The sequence below is a fragment of the Megascapheus bottae genome, chromosome 6 (assembly GCF_031878675.1).
Source record: "Megascapheus bottae isolate mThoBot1 chromosome 6, mThoBot2.hap1, whole genome shotgun sequence".
In the NCBI taxonomy this organism is placed as follows: Eukaryota; Metazoa; Chordata; class Mammalia; order Rodentia; family Geomyidae; genus Megascapheus; species Megascapheus bottae.
In genome coordinates, this window is record NC_143514.1 from 78533286 (window position 1) to 78553284 (window position 19999).

The window sequence follows — 19999 nt, forward strand, 5'->3', positions numbered from 1 at the left end:
CCCAGGAATGGGACTTGAAAGGGGGGAAATGGAACCATGACAAGAGGAACCATGATTTGGGGCTCGGCTTCAATAGAATAAGAACAGTTTGTCCTAACAAGAACTGGGCATGCATCAGGTAGGCAGACAGACGTGAAAGTGGGACTTACTGAGGTTCCCTTCTGTGTATACCTGTTTTATCGAAATAATAGAAAGACTGAGGGTGTGTATGGAGAATGAAGCAATGCACATGGGAGGAAAGGTACAAAATTCATTATCAGTGAGGGAAAATGAATGAGAAAATGTAATGGAATACCTGACAGTATTATGGGTCCAGCTGAGTTTGTGATCATGAATTGGTTCTGAGTTTTCCCCTGCCTTGTTTCAGTACATAAGACAGCGGGCAGGTGAGGAATGGGATAACTAATGGGTATGCAACCACATAAGGATGATTCTAAAATTGCAAGCATGGACCAATCGTGATCCATGAGATAACAGTAGAGCTGTAAATACTTCTACCAAGGAAGACAAATACATCTTTGTAATCCTGAGCCCCTCAACCCCACCAGATCGCAGCCCCCTCAGTGGCTAGAATTACATGCATGAGCCACCAGCACCCACCTACATCATAATTTACTTTTTTCTTCCTCTCTTTCTTTTTTAAGGGGAGCAGACATTTATTGGGGGGCCGTGAAGGGGAAGGGGGAGCTCAGTCCTTCTTGGCAGTGGTCTTCTGTATGGCGGCCAGCACACTGCTGTGTGTCCTCACCCTCTTCTCGATGAGCCTGAGCACCAGCTTGTCCTTGGACACCCTGAGCAGCTACATGGCATGGCGCTCATACAGGGCACAAAGCTGCACACCTTGTGGATCATATCCCACACAAACTTTGTGTGCCCTGGCTTGCTCACATTTGTGGTCCCAGTGTGGGCCCTTGTTGAGGGCCACGCCGTGGGGTGGCACAGAGCCATGGCTGCTGTTCTCCAAACTAATACCAGAATTTCTAAGCCAAAAAGTACTAGGTATCAACTATGACTTCATGTATTAAACAAAAATTAGGCCTTTGCTGGGTGTGAGTGACTCATATCTGTAATCTAGTTATTGAGGAAGCTGAGAACAGATGACTGATGTTCAAAACCAGCCTAGAGAAGAAAGTCTGTGAGCCTCTTATCTCCAATAAATCACCAAAAAGCTGGGAGTGGAGCTGGAGGATAGTGGTAGAATGTTAACCATGAGTAAAGAGGCTCAGGGACAGTGCCCAGGCTCTAAATTTAAGTCCTAGAACTGGTGAAAGAAAAGTAAGGCAGGAAAGGGAAGGGGAAGAGAAGGAAAAGGAAAGGAACCTTCATAGTTAAATTGTTGTCTATGAGATACCTATAAAATATCACATCAGAAGAAATGTGTTTTTTTTTTTTAAGTACTGAGGGCGGAACCTAGGGCTTGTACATGCTAGATATGCATTAGATACTTGCCACTGAGCCACACCCCTAAAATTTATAGAAAAAATGTCCATGCTAATGTAGATGAAGACAAGAAACATACATTTTATTGAACCATTCATTATTTTGATCTTATATTTTCAGCATAGCAGGAAAGCCTATGGAGGGGAAGGAGGAGGGAGGGAGGGAGGGAGTCAAGAGAAAAACACATCAACCAGATTTATAAACCTAGCAAAAGCAAACTGAGTCTTAATCACCTTTCTATCAGAGATAAGCCCTGAATTTGTTTGAAAAAGCAGAAGACAAAGATACATTGAGATATATACATAAATGCAGGTGCTCCCCCATCTTTCTCTTTCTCTCTCCCCCTCTCTCCCTCTCCCTCTCTCTCTCTCTCTCTCTCTCTCTCTCTCTATATATATATATATATATATATACATATATATACATATATATTACATATAAAGTACTATTTGTTTTGACAGCCCACTATCAAAATGAATATGTACTAACAACAAATGTATGCTACAATGCTTTTTCTTTAAAATTGCTGGCTTTAAGCTACTACGAAAACAGAAGCTGCTAAGGAAAGTTTCAACAGAAAGCTATGATCAAACTGCTCCCCAGGAGGGAGGCAGAGCTTACCTGCTGCACCTATCGGGGAGGTAGCTGGGGTCATGTTGTGGACGTTGAGACCAAGACTCTGGGAGGGGCCTGGGGCTGACGCTGCTATTGGAGGCCCAGGAGGGTTCTCCCTCTGGGGAGAGGTAAGTGGGGTGGTTGGCTGGGAAGTCTGTCCACCAGCGAGTCGCGCCAGACGCCTACGCCGAATCTACAACAGGAAAGAAAGGGCATTCTCAAAATGAATGGCGCAAACACAGCTACATGTAAGAACACCACTCACAATCACCACTCAGTAATCACAACATTCGTATTATCACCAATGACTGGAAGTTTAATAACCAAATATGCCTTGACAAGAAAGCACTCATTTGAAAAAGGACCAAATAAAGGTTAAAAAAAATCAATACACAATGTGCTAATAATAAAATATTGTACTCCATACTTAAAAATTAAGAGTTTAAATTTATATGGGGAGTATTTTGCAATAAACATTTTAAAATGAAAAACAAGATGAATCACTTTTAAAAAATGAAGTAAGGGGGCCAAGGACTTTGGCCTAGTATTAGAGTGTTTGTCTAGTATGTGCTAAGAGCCAGGTACCATATACACAGAGAAGCCAGAAGTGGTGCTATGACTCAAGTGGTAGAGCTCTAGCCTTGAGGAAAACTAAAGGACAGTGCTCAGGCCCTTAGTTCAAGCCCCAGGACTGGCAAAAAAAAAAAAAAAAAAAAAGAAGAAAAAGAAAAGACAAAATTCAGAGGAGATGTGGGGTTAAAAAGAAAAGAAACAAGGCCACGAGCATGGCATTGGGGTAGAGTGCTGTCTTGCATGCACAAAGCCCTAGGTTTAATTCCTTGGTACCACATACACAGAAAAAGCTAGAAGGGGTGCTGTGGGGCTAGATAGTCTTTGAGAAAGCTGCTCAGGCCCTGAGTTCAAACCCCAGGACTGGCCAAATAAAGAAAAGTAACATTTTAGACTCAAAGGCAACATTTTTATCTTATGAAATATAACTGTAGGCTCAAAAGACTACCTTCTAACTGATTGCCACAGGTAACTATGTTACAATTAAGAACCTTAGTTATTAACCCAGAAGATACTCAAAACCTATTTGTTTCTTTTCCCTCACACAAAAGAGAAAAAATTAGCATCTAAATATCCCTGAAGTTGGCATGTACCTAGCAGATTTATGATTGATGTCTCTTATAATTCCCCCTCCCTCCATTTATTAGGTCATGGAGCTTAAGCTCCATATTCGCACCTGTTCACTCAAGGCTAGAACACCACCACTTGAGCTACAGTGACACTACTGGTTTTTTATGGTTGATTTGAAAGAATATGCTGTGAGCAGTGGCTCACACCTGTAAATCCTAGCTACTCCAGAGGGTGACATCTGAAGATCAAGGTTCAAAGCCAGCCTGGGCACAAAAGGACAGGAGGCTTATCTCTAATTAACTTCTAGAGAACAGGAAGTGCATCTTGGCTCAAGGGTAGGGTGGTAGCCTTGAGCTGAAGAGCTCAGGGACAGTACGCAGGCCCAGGGATAGGGTGGTAGTCTTGAGCTGAAGAGCTCAGGGACAATACCCAGGCCCAGAGTTCAAGCCCCAAGACCCACGAAAGAAAGAAAGAAAGAAAGAAAGAAAGAAAGAAAGAAAGAAAGAAAGAAAGAAAGAAAGAAAGAAAGAAAGAAAGAAAGGAAGGAAGGAAGGAAGGAAGGAAGGAAGGAAGGAAGGAAGGAAGGAAGGAAGGAAGGAAGGAAGGAAGGAAGGAAGGAAAGAAAGAAAGGAAAGAAAGAAAGAAGGAAAGAAAGAAGGAAGGAAGGAAGGAAGGAAGGAAGGAAGGAAAGAAAGAAAGAAAGAAAGAAAGAAAGAAAGAAAGAAAGAAAGAAAGAAAGAAGGCAGGCAGGCCGGGAGTTTGGCCTAGTGGTAGAGTGTTTGCCTAGCATGCACAAAGACCCGGCTTTGATTCCTCAGTACCACATACATTGAAAAAAGCTGGAAGTGGTGCTGAGGCTCAAGTGGTAGAGTGCTAAGCCTTGAGAAAGTCCAAGGACAGTGCTCAGGCCCTGAGTTCAAGTCACAAGAGGCAAAAAAAGGGAAAAGAATAAGAAAAGAAAAAAGCTTGGGGCCGGGAGTTTGGCCTAGTGGTTAAAGTGCTTGCCTAGCATGCATGAAGACCCGGGTTCGATTCCTCGGAACCACATACATTGAAAAAAGCTGGAAGTGGTGCTGAGGCTCAAGTGGTAGAGTGCTAAGCCTTGAGAAAGTCCAAGGACAGTGCTCAGGCCCTGAGCCCAAGCCCAGGACTGGAAAAAAAAAAAAGTGGAAAACAAGATAAAATAAAACATGTATGTCTTAAAAAATAAAAAGAAAGAAAGAAAGGAAGGAAGGAAGGAAGGAGAGAGAGAGAGAGAGAGAAAGAAAGAAAGAAAGAAAGAAAGAAAGAAAGAAAGAAGAAAGGAAGGGGAAGAGAAAGGGTAAGGGAAAGGGAAAGGAAGGGAAAGGGAAAGGGTAAGGGAAAGGGAAAGGAAGGGAAAGGGAAAGGAAGGGAAAGGGAAAGGAAGGGTAGGGTAGGGTACTCCAATCAGGGCGAGGTGGCTCACACCTGTAATCCTAGCTACTCAGGAGGCTGAGATGTGAGGATCCCAGTTCAAAGTCAGCCCCAAAGCCAGCCCAGGCACTAAATACTCTGAGACTCTTATCTCCAATTAACCCTAGAAAACTGGAAGTGGGGCTGAAGCTCAAGGGGTAGGACAGTAGCCTTGAGCTAAAGATCTAGGGACAGCACCCAAGACCAGAGTCCAAGCCCCATGACTGACCAAAAAAAAAAAAAAAGTACTCTTTACTTATGTATATCACCTTTAAAATAACAATAAACTATTAAAAAAAAAAAAAAAGGAACCTCCAACTCTTCCAGTTATGTTCTAAATCACAATACACACCCAAACACCCTGACCAGGAAATTTCATTCCTAGAGGTTGCTTGTGTTTTGGTTCGTATTCCACAAATGACATTTAAATTTGTTTTCCCCTAAACAATGCTATCTTGATATAGTGTTGCCTACCATCCCAATAAAATCCTGAAAGTAGATTCAAAGCAGCAAGGGCTGATTTGGTAGGTTAGATTCTCCTACATGAATTTCAGTCAAACATAAACACCTCCTTCCAGATCTCAAACCATCCTACCACCTCTTGCCTCAAAAGGAAGCTGATCTGGCACCTTAGATGGCCACCGTTTTCTAGGTCTTCCTGACATTATCAGTTTCTTCTGAATTACACTAAAATAATAACACTGGTGGTTCATGCCTGTAATCCTAACTACTCAAGAGGCTTTGCTATGAGGATCACAGTTCAAAGCTAGTCTAGGTAGAAAACCACTAAAAAACTGAAAGTGGAGCTGTGACTCAAAGTGGTAGTGGCGTGCTAGTCTTGAGCAAAAGAGTTCAGCGATAGTGCTCAGACCTTGAGTTCAAGCCTCACTACAGACAAAAAGAATAGTATATAACAATATGGTGCATCAAACCTACAACACATCTACCAAGTACCAGATGACGTTCTAAAGATCCTACATATTTAAGCCCAGTTAATAACTCAAGAGGCCAGAATTCTTATTTCCCACTTCCCTCTTCACAGGTGAGAACACTGAGGTACAAAGATTTGCCCAAGGTTGCATACACTTTTTATGGGAAGGGAGGTTGGGGGCCTGTTTTGGGGTTTGAATTTAAGACCTTATATATGCTAGTCAGGCAAAATGAGCCATGCCCCCGTGGCTTTGGCTCTTAGTTACTATTCAGATAGGGTTGCTGCTTTGTCTGGGGACTCCTCTTAGATTCTGATTATCCAATCTATGCCTTCCCACAAGGCTGGTATTACAAATATGTGTCACATATCCATCTTACTAAGAGGTCCCACTAACTTCTTGCACAGATTGACCTTGAACCATGATCTCCTTGTACTGTGATTATGGGAATGTGCTTACCATGCCCAGCTTGCATTAAGAGTGGATCTGAACCTTGTCTGTAACTTGATACAGCACACTCTTTACACCCCCACTGGCCTTAGGCAGAAAATCCCTTCAGCAGTGACTAGTTGTCACTACGGTAACTGTGACTTATGAGCAAAAGCACAATCTTTACTTCTCTTGGAGAAAGTGTTGATTAGTCAAAGTGAACTTACATATAGAACATTAGTATACAGATACTGCAGTTTATCTTCTTTAGTGTAGTACATGCAGTGAAATTATGAATATTCTCATATTCTAGTTCAAAGTATATAGTAAGCCAATAAATAAGACAGGAAAATGTAATTTCATGAAGAGTCTCTCTTACCCAAAAAAAAAAAAAAGTCCTTTGTTGAGCTCTTTGTTAAATACCCAGGATATACACCAGCACCATAGTCAGTACTGAAGATAAAACTACCTCCAAAGACATAAAAATGCCTACCCTCAGGACTTCCAGATACACTGGTAGAAAGAAGAAAAGGGACACAGCATGCCCAGCAGTGCACAGGATATGAAAGACCACACAAAGGAAAGGATGCCACTTAGGCTGCATCACTTGGTGCAAGTTCATAGGCAGATAGCGCACGCGCACACACGCATGCACGTGCGTGCACACACACACACACACACACACACACACACACACACACACACACACACACACACACGGAGCCTAGAAATGCTGTGGCTTTGAAGGAAAACAATGTTATATTCACTTCAACATTTCCTGTGTTTAAAATAAGGCCTGTTACTCCAAGCATTCACCAGAGGAGGATATTCTTAGGAGAGAAACACAAAGATGCAATGCCTATGTGCCTCCGATCATATAAAATAATATTTACCAAATGAGCTTCAGGAAATGGGGGGGAAATGAGGCCTGTTTTTGTGTTATGTTTTACTATAGTTTTAAAAAGCTGAATTGAAATAGCAGCTACTAAGGGCATGCACAGAGGACATGTGTTTACCTTCCAATGCATACCAGTGCAAATCATAAACACAAGTAGCAAAAGCACAACAAATTCCCATTTTCCCTTCTCTCTCTGCTTTGTTTCTCAAGAGAAGAATTAAAATTGTTCTCATTTTCTCAGTCTATAAAACCTGAAAACATTCAGATGTAGTTCTATTCCTCCAAGACACAGGGTGACAAGGTAGCCCCATCATCCAGCCAGGAAAGAGGGGCACGGGAAACTTCACAGCAGTCACAAGTATTTGTCCACAGTTGCCGGCCATTCACTTGTGAATAGCCAACATGGTGGAGAAGATAACACCCCAACGAGGAGCAGTTTAGTCCAGTCTGCTGCACTGGAGTCCTCTTCCTTCCACACACACCTGGGTGTCGGTGCTCACATTCTTGAGAGTGGCTTCTTTCTCCTCTTCTCCTAGGGAGGTAGTTCATGCTACCTGCTGCTTCATGTATCTCCTTCCTCTCTTTCAGGTCTTAGCTCACAGTACCCTCTCAATGAGGCCTGTATACAGTCCAGCCCAAGGCAACAGGTGTGTGTGTGTGTGTGTGTGTGTGTGTGTGTGTACATATATACTTGCACACTGGAACACACTAGTGAATATAGAAAATTAACAAGTAAGTGTGAGTCTAAGCAATTCATTCAACCCTTACGCAGAGCAGCATGGACAAGCTACCTATGAAGATGTTCATCAAGGAAACTCCAGCACTATTCAGATTCTCAGTTCCAGTCTCTTCCCATGATCCAGCTTTTTTGGTGTTTTTTTTTTTTTTTTTGGTCTCTAGGTTCAAAAATAGGACTCCCCTATCCTTAATATAAATCCTACCTCAGTTCAATAAGCTGTTGCATTACTTACTGTGTGTACACTTAAAATACTTCCAGTCCCCAGAGATACAATCAGCAGTTTGTACAAAGTAGAAGCTTGCTTTCTTCTTTACCATGTTTTCAGGATTCAAATTCATTTATATTAACTCCATATGAATGTCAAGACTGGCCCATCCATAAGAGTAACTAAAAAAAACCTAGTAACTGGGGCCAGGAGTTTGGCCTAGAGTTAGAGTGCATGCCTATCATGCACAAAGACCTGGGTTTAAATCCTCAGTACCACATACATAGAAAAGGCCAGAAGTGGTGTTGTGTCTCAAGTGGCATTGCTCAGGCCCTGAGTTCAAGTTCAGGACAGGGGGAAAAAAAAAACTCGTAACTTACAAAACTTACAATGCTTGAGTTGTGCTAATAATCTCAATTTCTTCTTCAGAACAAGTACGTGTCAGCCAGGTGAGGGACACAGAGCTGCTGGCATGGAAGCTCTGTCAGAACTCACATTGCTTACTTGGGAGAGGGTCACAAGGCAAGATAGACAGGCCCATCTCACTTCTTCCAATGTGATCCCTGTTGCTAATTATCAAGGGAGGGAAAGGAAAAAGGGGGAAGAAGAAAGAGAGGGAGGAAAAGAGAGGATAGATGTGTGGATATGTCTGTAAGGGCATATGAACCCGAGTTAGGACTGCTTTGAACATGGATGGCACCATTCCCATAGGCTGGCGGTTAGATACCAAATCTCCTCAGCATCTCAGCAAAGATCCTAAAATATACAGAAGGATAAGTCCCTGCCCCTTAGAAGCCAAGGTGCTTATTCCACAGTGATGTGAAGAATAGCTTATTTTCTGGTGACCACATAATGGACCACTTCAATATCTCCTAGAACCTTGAGAGGTGATCTGTTGATTTATCCAACTGGCTGCCTCACAGCAACTAGCTTGGCCAGCCATCCTCAGGCAGTGAACTTAACATGCCTCATGTGGTCAATGTGACCTGTACAAGAGAGAGGTGTAGGGGAACAGGGTAGGCAGATGAAGATATGCCTGCTGGCCTTTACTTCATGGCCTTGCCATTGACTGCCATATCTCCAGGGCTTTATCTATGTCTCTGTCTCCCAGGATGCATGCACTAGATAGATGGCCTCTAATTCTTGTCCAAGTCAGAGACCACAAAACTGGTAAGCAGGGTCAGCTCCTCCACTTCTTTGGAGAAATCCTGCTGTCCTGGGCTGCAATTTGTCCCCTCCCTGCTCTGGAGAATCAGTTATTATTATTATTATTATTATTATTATTATTATTATTATTGTAATGTATACAGGGGTTACAGTTAGATAGCAAGTGTATTACTTCTCACACACTGATGCCCCTTCTCATGTGAAGATAACTTCTTCATTCCACATGGGCAGAGCTCATGGTGGCCCTTAGATTTTCAATGGGAGTGAGCTACTCTGCTCTGAGATGTGCATAGCTATAATAACTGCCTGACGCTTCCACAGAAGTGAGATGAGCCCCACATGAGCATGTGCCAATCCTGGGGCTTGAACTCAGAGCCTGAGCACTAAGGGGTCTCATGACTGACAGCCTCATCCTATCCATACGCCAGCACTTGCCACGGGGTGGAGATTGCTATCTTCTGCACTGAGGTTAAATAAAAATGCATCTCCTAGCACCTGCCCGTGTGCTCTGCCCCTCCTGTCAAGCTCTAGTTAGTGACATGCACCACTGAAGTGATTCTCCAGGCACCAGATTGGTATCATTCTGCAGGATAACAACTGGCAGGTTTGGGCTAGGGCACTGACTGCTGTCACTGATGTCCTAGTGTCCCCACTCTCCATACCATGTCATCACTGCCAACCCTGATCTGGCTTTAGGGTCCCACTAACCACTGCCCTTTCTACTGCAGGCCAAGCCCGACCACTCACTGCCTGGCGCCCTACTGCCTAGCCCTCCACTCCCTACTAATCTGGTCCTTCAACTACCAGCTAGTTCCTGGTTACCTCCTCTCACTAGCTGCAGCTCCTCATCCCGCCATCTGGATCCCCATGCCCATCACCCAGCTCCCAAGCACTTTCTCTAGTAAAACCTCTGTGTATGTGTATGCGCACCAATCCTGGGGCTTGAACTCAAGGCCTGAGCATTGTCGCATTCTTGCTGGGTTGACTCAAACCACAATCCTCAGATCTCAGCCTTCATAGTAGGTATACTTATAGGCCTTGCTAGAGCCAATTTCGTGGTTTATTGTTTTATTTTGTTTTTTGTTTTTTGGCAGTCATGATGCTTGAACTCAGGACCTGGGCACTGTCCCTGGGCTTTCTCAAGGCTAGCACTCTACCACTCAAGTCACAGCACCACTTCCAGCTTTTTCTATGTATGTGATACCAAGGAACCAAACATGCTAGGCAAGCACTCTACCACTAGGCCACACCCTGGCCCTAGAGCAAATTTCTTTTGGTGCTGGTCCAGCAAATAACTCAGGGCCTAGGTACTATTCCTGAGCTTTTGTGCTCAAGACCAGCAATCTTACCTTTTGGGACACACCTTCCTTCTGGCTTTTCTGGGTAGCTAACTGGAGATTAGAGTCTAAGGGGCTTGCCCGCCCAGGCTGACTTCCAACTGTAATCCTCAAATCTCAGCCTCCAGAGCAGCTTGGATTACAGGTAAGCCACCAGTGTCTGGCAGAGCAAGTTTTTAAAGTAAATGCTTATGGCAGGAGTAGCTCATGAATTTAATGGAACCATCCTAATCCATACAGGGAATCACTGTCCAAGTGGATTAATTCTGTGTTTATTCATTTCTATCATTTATCTACAAGGCAGGAATGAGAGTGCTGAAATGGATGACACCAACCAGGTCACACTGTATTGACAAACTGCTTTATGAATGGAAACTCCTTTATACAACTACTTAAAGATAAAAAATATTTTCTGAAAGAAAAGAAAGGCAACCTAGTACACTACATGAATTAGAAGCTCTTGCAATGCAGACTTCAAGAGATTAGTGAATCAAGTCTGTTCTTTCCCAGCCACTACAACAGTGTCTAACACCCAGAGAACACTTGGTAAATATTTGCTGAACAAATGAAAGTGTCTACCTACAGTAGAAAAATTCAACCTTGTGTCTCTATCCTTTTGCTCTTTAAGTCTTTCTTTTATGCTGTTTCACCGGAACAATATATAATGTAACTATTAAAATCCATCTCACAGTGATCAGTAAGCTCCGGGAGAAAACCAAAAGGCAGGCCAGGAGTGTGGCCTACAGAAAAACGCTTGCCTAGCATATACAAAGCTCTGGGTTCGATTCCTTGGTACCACATACACAGAATAAGCTGTAAGTAGTGCTGTAGCTCAAGTGGCAGAGTGCTAGCCTTGAGCAAAATGTGTCCACCAACAGTGCCCAGGCCCTGAGTTCAAGCCCCAGGACTGACCCCGCCCCCAAAAAAAGAGAAGAGAAAAAAGAAAGCCAAAATGGCTCAGGAGCTAAATCTGCCAACCATTATATGGCAGAGAAACAGCCTGAGACTAGAGCTCTTGACTGCTTCCTGTTATTAATAAAATGATGCTTTCAGCTGTAACTTCATGTCCTCACACACACGCACAGAAAAACCAACAACCTGGGTATGGTGGCTCATGCCTGTAATCCTACTCAGGAGGGTGACACCTGAGGATCAAGGTTCAAAGCCAGCCCGGGCATAAAAGGACCTGAGACTTTTTTTTTTTTTTTTTTTGCCAGACCTGGGCTTGAGCTCAGAGCCTGAACACTGTCCTTGGACTTTCTCAAGGCTAGAGCTCTACCACTTGAGCCTCAGCACCACTTCCAGCTTTTTTCTATGTATATGGTACCGAGGAATCGAACCTGGGTCTTTGTGCATGCTAGGCAAGCACTCTACCACTAGGCCAAACTCCCAGCCAGGACCTGAGACTCTTATCTCCAATTAACCTCTAGAAAATGGGAAGTGGGGCTCGGCTCAAGGATAGGGTGATAGCCTTCAGCTGAAGAGTTAAAGGGACAAAGTTCAAGCCCTATGATCCCCCCACACCAAAAAAAGAAAGAAAGAGAAAGAAATGAAGGAAGAAAGAACCATAAGTGGTGCTGTGGCTCAAGCGGTAAGAATGCTAGCCTTGAGAAAGCCCAAGGATAGTGCTCAGGCCCTGAGTTCAAGCCCCAGGACTGGCCAAAAAAAAAAAATGGAGGGGGAGGGGTAACAGGTTTGACCTACTGGTAGAGTACTTGCCTAGCATGCACGCAGACCCGGGTTTGATTCCTTGGTACTATATACACAGAAAAGGACAGAAGTGGTGCTATGGTTCCAGTGAAAGAGCTCTAGCCTTGAGAAAGCCCAAAGACAGTGCTCAGGCCCTGAGTTCAAGCCCCAGGACTGGCAAAAAAAAAAAATGTAATTTGTGTGTGTGTGTGTGTGTGTGTGTGTGTGTGTGTGTGTGTGAGCCTGATGCTCTAACACTTGAGCCACAACTCCACTTCTGGCTTTTTGTTGATTAACTGAATATAATACACTTTTCTGCCAGGGTTGACTTTGAACCATAATCTTTAAATCTCAGCCTATTGAGAAGCTAGAATTATATGCATGAGCCACTGGTACTTAGCTTGGAAATCCAACATTTATCCTCACCACAGACCCTTCTAGTGCCAAAATCCTGACCATCTTTTAGGAGAATTTCAAATCCTCCCAGCTTGTCTAGATTTCCTGTTAGGATTAACTGTCCATCCTGCTGAACAGTACATCCTACTGAAATGTCTGATTCTTAGTGCATGTTCCCGCTGAAAGAAATAACCAAAGGTCTCATGTTGGAGGTGGTATTCTCACCTGTGTGTCCCAGGACATGCAGCAGAGGAAATAAGTGTATGTATTTACTGAAACGAAGAAAACGTATGAGCAGTTACATATTTGTCATGAATTTGTTTTGTTTTGGTTTTGGTTTTTTGGTAGAGGCGCTCATGAGCCCCTCTGATCATACAGGGAACAAAGCAACAGGGTCTTGTGAAAGTCACCATAACTACCACATGGCCACACCCCACAGCGAAGTCCTGGTCCTCCTCTATCTTACTCTAAGGCCATTTGATCACTGTGAACGATGCTCCCTCTAATGGCACACTCTCTTGTGGATGCCAAGCTGGCTGAGCTCTATCAATCTGCTTTGCAAGGTCCTCTGTTATCTCCGAATCTCAAAATGTGGAAGGGGTCAGAGATCAGTCCTGGACCCTGTCTGTCCTGTCTACTTATGTGCATTCTCTTAGCAATGGATATATGACTTTTAATTTACTGGTAGCTTCTAGATTAGCATCCCTAAACCCAGTATCCCCAACAAACAGCCCACCCCTATACAACCTACTTAATATCTCCACATCGGTAAATAACAGGCAGCACTATCGTAATATTTTCAAAACAAATCAGTCAACACTCCATCTGTCAAGCAGTTTAGGCTAAAACTCCTAGTAATTAACTGGGTGGTAGAAACAGTTAAATGCTGCTTCTAAACATGTGGCCATGTGACTGTGGGCTGGACAGGAGAAGATAAGCAATGCAACATGAAACTTTCTGATCTTGTCCTTCAGGGAGAGATCTTCCCATTGCTTCCTCCTCAATCCCTGCCTGGGGTCTGAAATGCAGGTTCCTCACAGAAGCTGGGCAGGTAAGGTGGACTACATGTTGCTGCCTCCTGAGGGATGCTGGGCACAAACCATCAATCTGTCCCCAGTAATTGTGGGGTCACCAAGTAAAGCAGTTTTCAACTGCCTGCCTAGGCTTCTCTCTTGTTTAAACCAATAGTATTTTGGTTCCCTCAGTAGTAGTAGGAGTAAGATTAACATCCTAAGTAATACATAGTATTTGGAAGACCTGGAAATCATCAACCATAGAACGGAATATAAATGTGATGTGGGGGCCGGGAGTTTGGCCTAGTGGTAGAGTGCTTGCCTAGAATGCATGAAGACCGGGGTTCGATTCCTCGGTACCACATACTTAGGAAAAGCCAGAAGTGGAGCTGAGGCTCAAGTGCTAGAGTTCTAGCCTTGAGAAAAATCCAAGGACAGTCCTCTGGCCCTGAGCTTAAGCCCAGGACTGGTAAAAATAAATAAATAAATAAATAAATAAATGTGATGTGGGCCTATGAATTAGCCTGGCTACACATTCTGGAGGAAGACTGGTAACCCTGATTAACCTGTGACATCTTGAAATGCAACCTGCACGTCAATCATAGTCAATAAATCCAGTGAAGGTGGTTGAACAACTCAAAATTCAAGTGTTTAATGGATCCATGAATCTTTTTTTTTAAGGTCCTACAGCTTGAACACAGGATCTTATATTTGCTAGACAGGAGTTCTACCCCTGAGCTACTGCTCTTTTTTGACACAAAGTCTCATCTTATGCTCAGGCCACCCTGGTTTGCAATCCGCCTATTGCATGCCATGAGATGACATGCACACACTACCAGCCTCCGTCATTAGTTGAAATGGAGCCTATCAAAAATCTTTTGCTTAGGCTGTCCTCGAACCATGATCCCTCATCTCTGCCTTCCTAGTAGCTAGGATTACAGGCTTGAGACACCATACAGCTACTTCATGCCATTTTAAGGAAAAAGTCCTACAAGCATGTGGCCACTTCAAGCTCCAGCTTGCCACTTTGCAGGCAGAGATAAAATAAAAGTATAGATCTGCCTGAGGAATGTCCATGGTCTGTTTAGTAATTAGGGGCTAAACAGAGGTGAAAAGGCCAACTCCTTCAGCAAGCAGCAGGAAGCAAGCTGGAGGAACTGCTCAGGCTAGGAGTGGATATTCTCTAGTGCCCAATCCACTTCTCACTCCACCCCAGAAGGAAAGAGAGACAAAAAAAAGAAACAGGAACAAGGGGATATCTCCAAAAGACCAAAACCAAGGCTTCTAGCTGGGCTAAGTCAGGAATCCCCACCACTGCCCAAGTAAGAAGCCTCCAAACACATCCAAGCAGGACCTAACAATAGCCAAAGGGCAAGGAGAACATGCATTCTTAATTCTCCCTCTTCCAAATGAGTCTCTACTGTCCTATCCTAGCCTACTACAGCATATTAGGGGGCATTGTGTTTTTTTGTTTTGTTTTGGGGGGAAGGAGGTCCATTATGGAGCTTGAACTCTGAGTCTAGGCGTTGTCCCTGAGCTCTTCAGCTCAAGGCTAATGTTCTACCACTTTGAGCCACAGCACCACTTCTGTTTGTTGGTGGACAACTGGAGATAAGAGTCTCACAGACGGGCCGGGAGTTTGGCCTAGTGGTTAAAAAGAGGGGGCTGGAAGTTTGGCCTAGTGGTAAAACTGCTTGCCTAGCATGCACGAAGACCTGGGTTCGATTCCTCAGCACCCCACATACATAGAAAAAGCCAGAAGTGGTGCTGTGGCTCAAGTGGTAGAGTGCTAGCCTTGAGAAAGCCCAAGGACAATGCTCAGGCCCTGAGCTCAAGCCACAGGACTGGCAAAAAAAAAAAAAGAGTCTCACAGACTTTCATGCCAGGGGTGGCATGAACAATGATCCTCAGATCTCAGCCTCCTGAGTAGCTGGGATTACAGGCATGAGCCACTGGCACCCAGCTAGGAATCAGTGCTTCAACCTATAGGTTCTTGAACTGTGTATTCTCCACATTTTACGCTCCCAAGTTGAATGGGGCTGCCTCTCTTTGGGGCCAATTTCAGCGTTGGGAAGAAGGATTTGTAAAGACATATTTTCCTACCTTTGTAATAAGACAACTTTCAAATTAACAAATAGCTACTCCGTATGCAAGTCTTTCATTTCTCAGCCTTCCCAACAAATAGCTGTGGCCAGATGACTTATGTTCTAGCCAATGAGAGGTGGCTCCTAGGCTATGCCAGGAAATAGGAACATGACATATATGCCCCTTCCCCTCCCTCTCCTCTCTTCTCTGGCTAGATAGCTGAAAAGCTCAGGGATAGTGCCCAGGCCCAGAGTTCAAGATCCATGACAAAAAAAAAAAAAAAAAAAAAAAGAGTAATTTTTCTAAAGACACTTAAAATGGCAACTAAATAGAAACCCTATTAAATCACTCAACAAAGAGGCAAAAATGTAAACATGTGTAACCAGGTTAAAACATAAACAGGAAGTGACAACTGAGTCACAACCCAAACTAGTCAACCGGTTATAATCTACAATAAAAAATAAAAATAAACCATCCCATTCAAAAGTATTAAATGGGAAGAGAAGGTGATGAAGTCTATCTCAGAACTAACTGAAATATAGGAAAACTGTAGCTTTTTGCTGAAAGAATGATTAATTCAGCTCTTGCACAGCAGCCCAAGCATGCCCAGGCCTCCTGATTCTCTCTGAATAGGCCAGAAATGCATACACCTCAAGGTCTGCCACCTTGGTTTCTCTGGGAATTTGGAAACATTCATCCCTTTAAATACATCAGTAAAATCCCTTAAATCATTTTGAAACTCACCGCTTAAGCTGAGCAGTGGTACTTGCCTGTAGTCCCAGCTACTTGGGAGGCTCAGATGGGAAGATCAACTTGAGCTCAAGGGTTTAAGATCAGCATGGACATCAGGGCAAGACTATCTCAAACTGAAACATCTTCATTTATCTACCTCCTGCACTGCAGCAAAGTTTGGCATAGGTAGGACTCAAGTGAGGTTGGACTTGCAAGTAAATTGTAAACAGGCTGCATGAAGTGCCCACAGGCAGACATCTTCTCTAGACATGCATGCTATGCACTCTGCAGGAGCTGGAGCTTTCCTGCCTTCCTACCACACACAGCTCAGAGCTATTTGATGTGCTCTAAGCCATAACAACTAGAGAATAAAAGTCCGCTATGCTTCCTCTCCCTATCTCTCTAGCTCAGAGAAGTTCTGAAGGCTTCTCTGAAGGCCTTTTAGTTAAAGTGATTAAGAACTCTATAGCCAGACTCCAGATTAGAATCCATGGTTCCAGCACTTACTAGTAGGCTTTTCAGTATATTCTTTAATTCCTATTAGACTCAATTTTCTTACCTGTAAAATAGAGGTGATAATACCAGCATTGCTAGGCAAATGCTGAACTAAGTACTTAGCATATCCTAAGAATTCAGTATGGATCTACTCATACCAAGGTGATCAGTCTGTCTTCTCTAAGATAAACAAAAGTGGAAAGGGAGTCTGGAATGCTACACTCACTATCTTCCAGGCTTGAGCAAGATCATCTCCAATTGTCAAGTGGGGAGTAGGGACCATCTACTACACTGGGGAAAGGCCTGAGACTGTCACAAGGACAGAAAAGGTTAAAGAGGTAAGGCCCTTATGCTGGTTCATCCTTTCAAGAATCTAGGGCAAGCTGTGTGGGTAGCTCAACCCAGTAATCCTAGCTACCCAGAAGGCTGAGATCTGAGGATCAAGGTTTAAAGCCAGCCCAGGCACAAAAGGACCAGAGACTCTTATCTCCAATTAACCTCTGGAAAAGGGGACGTGGGGCTTGGCTCTAGGGTAGGGCAGTAGCCTTGAGCTGAAGAGCTTGGGGACAGCACCCAAGCTGTTCAAGCCCCATGATTCACAAGAAAAAAAGAATCCACAGTAAGACACCTCTGCTTTCTCTGCCATCTCTGCCATCTGAAGACATCTCTGCTTTCTCAGCTCTGCCTGAAATTTCTTATCCAATCTCAATCCATCCTTGTTACAAGCTAGAAACTGAGAAGTCACCTCTTCTCTTTCTCTCCTATCAGATCCTTAAAGAACAGGATTATTTGGAATCCTCAGTAATCCTTTGCCTAATCTGCTCACCATTCCCACCACCATGGCCTCAGTTAGTGGGTCTCCACTAGCTAATCCACTGTCTACTTCTTCCAGTCATCTTCCTAAGCCTTAGCCATCTTCCTAAGCCTTAGCCATCTTCCTAAGCCTTAGCCATCTTCCTAAGCCTTATCGTCCTAAACTCTTCATCTTCCAGACTCCCAATCTTTTTAACAGCCATCCCACCACTTGGTGCTGTTTCTGAGACACCATCACATACCATTTTTCCCCAGTAGGGGCCCTTTCTTCATGTCCTGTGCATACCTACAACAGCACTTGGCAATAGATTACAATTTCAGATTACCATCTAAAATTAAATTAAACCCCAATTAAATTATAATTTCCTGAAGTACCATGGCATGAACCATTTGAGGCCAGTAGAGTGTGTGTGTGACACAGACAGACAGACAAACACAGTTCCAACAAGACCTGAACACATCATGAATGCTTTAGTTTAAAAGCATCACTCTAGAGAAAAACTTTGCCTTGAGCTCTCAAAATCCTCACATCTCTACCACCCAAAGTACTCCCATGGCAGGCATGTACCATCATGCTGGGATAGCTGGATATTTATATAGACCTATGGTGAATTTGTAGCTGGTTGTTAAATTGTAAAGGGCGGGCGGTGGGGGGGGGGAGCAGAGCTCAGCCTAGTGGAAGAGTGCTTGCCTAGCATGCATGAAGACCCAGGTTCAATTCCTTGGTACCATATACATAGAAAAGGCTGCAAGTGAGTTGTAGCTCAAGTGGTAGAGCTCTAGCCTTAAGGAAAGCCCAAGGACTGGAAAAAAAAAAAAAAAAAGTTGTAAAGGGGGACCTAAAATCAAGAGCCCTTGGTCTGAATTCTAACCCTGTCACTTCTAAGTCAGGTACCATTCAACCTAAATCTCAGTTTCCTCATCTATGAAATAAGCAATATAGGCTTTGCTTGATTGCACTGTCTTAATAAATAAGATAGGCTGCACAGGTTGGTGCCTGGCAAAGTAAGGGCTAAGGCTATAAAGGTCAATACTTTTTCACTTATAGAATACTACAAATCTATAACCCCAGGACTTGGGAGGGAGTATATCATGAGGGCAGTCTGGGATATACATCAAGACCCTATTTCAGAAAGGGGGGGGAAGCAGGGCATGGTGGCTTACACCTATAATCCTAGCTACTCAGGAGGTTAAGATCTGAGGATCTCAGTTCAAAGCCAGTCAGTCTATGAGACTCTTTATCTCTAAGAGAACCAGAAAACCGGAAGTGGCATTGTGGCTCAAGTGGTAGAGCACTAGCCTTGAGCTGAAGAGTTCAGGGCCAATGCCCAGGCCCACAACTGACAAAAAAAAAAAAAAAAAAAAAAAAATTCAAAGTCATAGATTCTGCATTTGGGAAGTGGAAAGAACACTATACATTCTTCTAAAACCTTGACCACACCCTGAATCCGAAGTAGGTAATAGAGTTAAAAGAGGGGAAAAAAAAGGAAGAGAAAATTATTTCAACAAAATCACACCCCCCACTATTGGAAAAACACTTTAAAATGCTTGCCCTAGTTACAACATCATCTTGGTTGATAACAACAACCCACGAGTAAGCTACAGAATGAAGAAAATGTAAATGATGACTCCTTGGAATGTAGGCTCCTAAAGAGCCTGAACTTCATAACAGATCTTCTGGATGGAACAAAGAACATAAAGCAACATACTACATAAATAACAAATAGCAATGAGGATAAAGAAGTCAATTTCAAAGCACAAAAGAAAAAAGCAAAAGAATTCAAGATGACCTATGACAGTCAAAAAAATGTCCACATGTAAAATCTTCTAAAGCAACTAGTCTGATTAGAGCAGTTTTCATTTTTTATAGGCTGTATTCACAAATATTTTCATTTGGTTAAAATATAAAACTTTCTTACCTCATTTCCCAACATAAGAGATCACTGTTATGCCTGTTTTAATTCTAATATGTTTGTTTGAACTTTCACAACAGAAATGCGTATTTTTTTAACCAAATCAATATCACCTATCTATGATACAAAATTTCACCAACAGAGTAATAACACAAAGGCAAATTTTTTTGAAAAATAATGCAGATTTAAAGAAACTTGACTTAAAACACACACACAAGAGAGGTCTAAAAAAAAAAAAAGCAAAACAAAACACTGGCTGGGAGTTTGGCCTAGTGGTAGAGTGCCTCCCATGCACAAAGACTTTGGGTTCAATTCCTCAGTACCACACACTGAAAAACCTGGAGATAGTGCTGTGGCTCAAGTGGCAGAGCTCTAGCCTTGAGAAAGCCCAAGGACAAAGCTCAGGCTCTGAGTTCAAGCCCCAGGACTAGCAAAACAAAACAACAACAACAACAACAAAAACCAAAACAAAATTTGTTCTGGCTTCTAATTAGAAGAAAATGACCAGTCATTGTATGGTCCTTTTGTAC

General features: G+C 43.2%; 1 protein-coding gene across 1 annotated transcript in view; it reads right to left on the reverse strand.

The window, feature by feature from the left end:
• Positions 1-19999, reverse strand: part of Ube4b (ubiquitination factor E4B) — a 97002-nt gene that overhangs the window by 75118 nt on the left and 1885 nt on the right. Inside the window, exon 2 of the mRNA XM_090335859.1 lies at positions 2062-2248. Within this exon, the coding sequence (XP_090191985.1) occupies positions 2062-2248 (187 nt within the window). The remainder of the gene's footprint in view (positions 1-2061; positions 2249-19999) is intronic.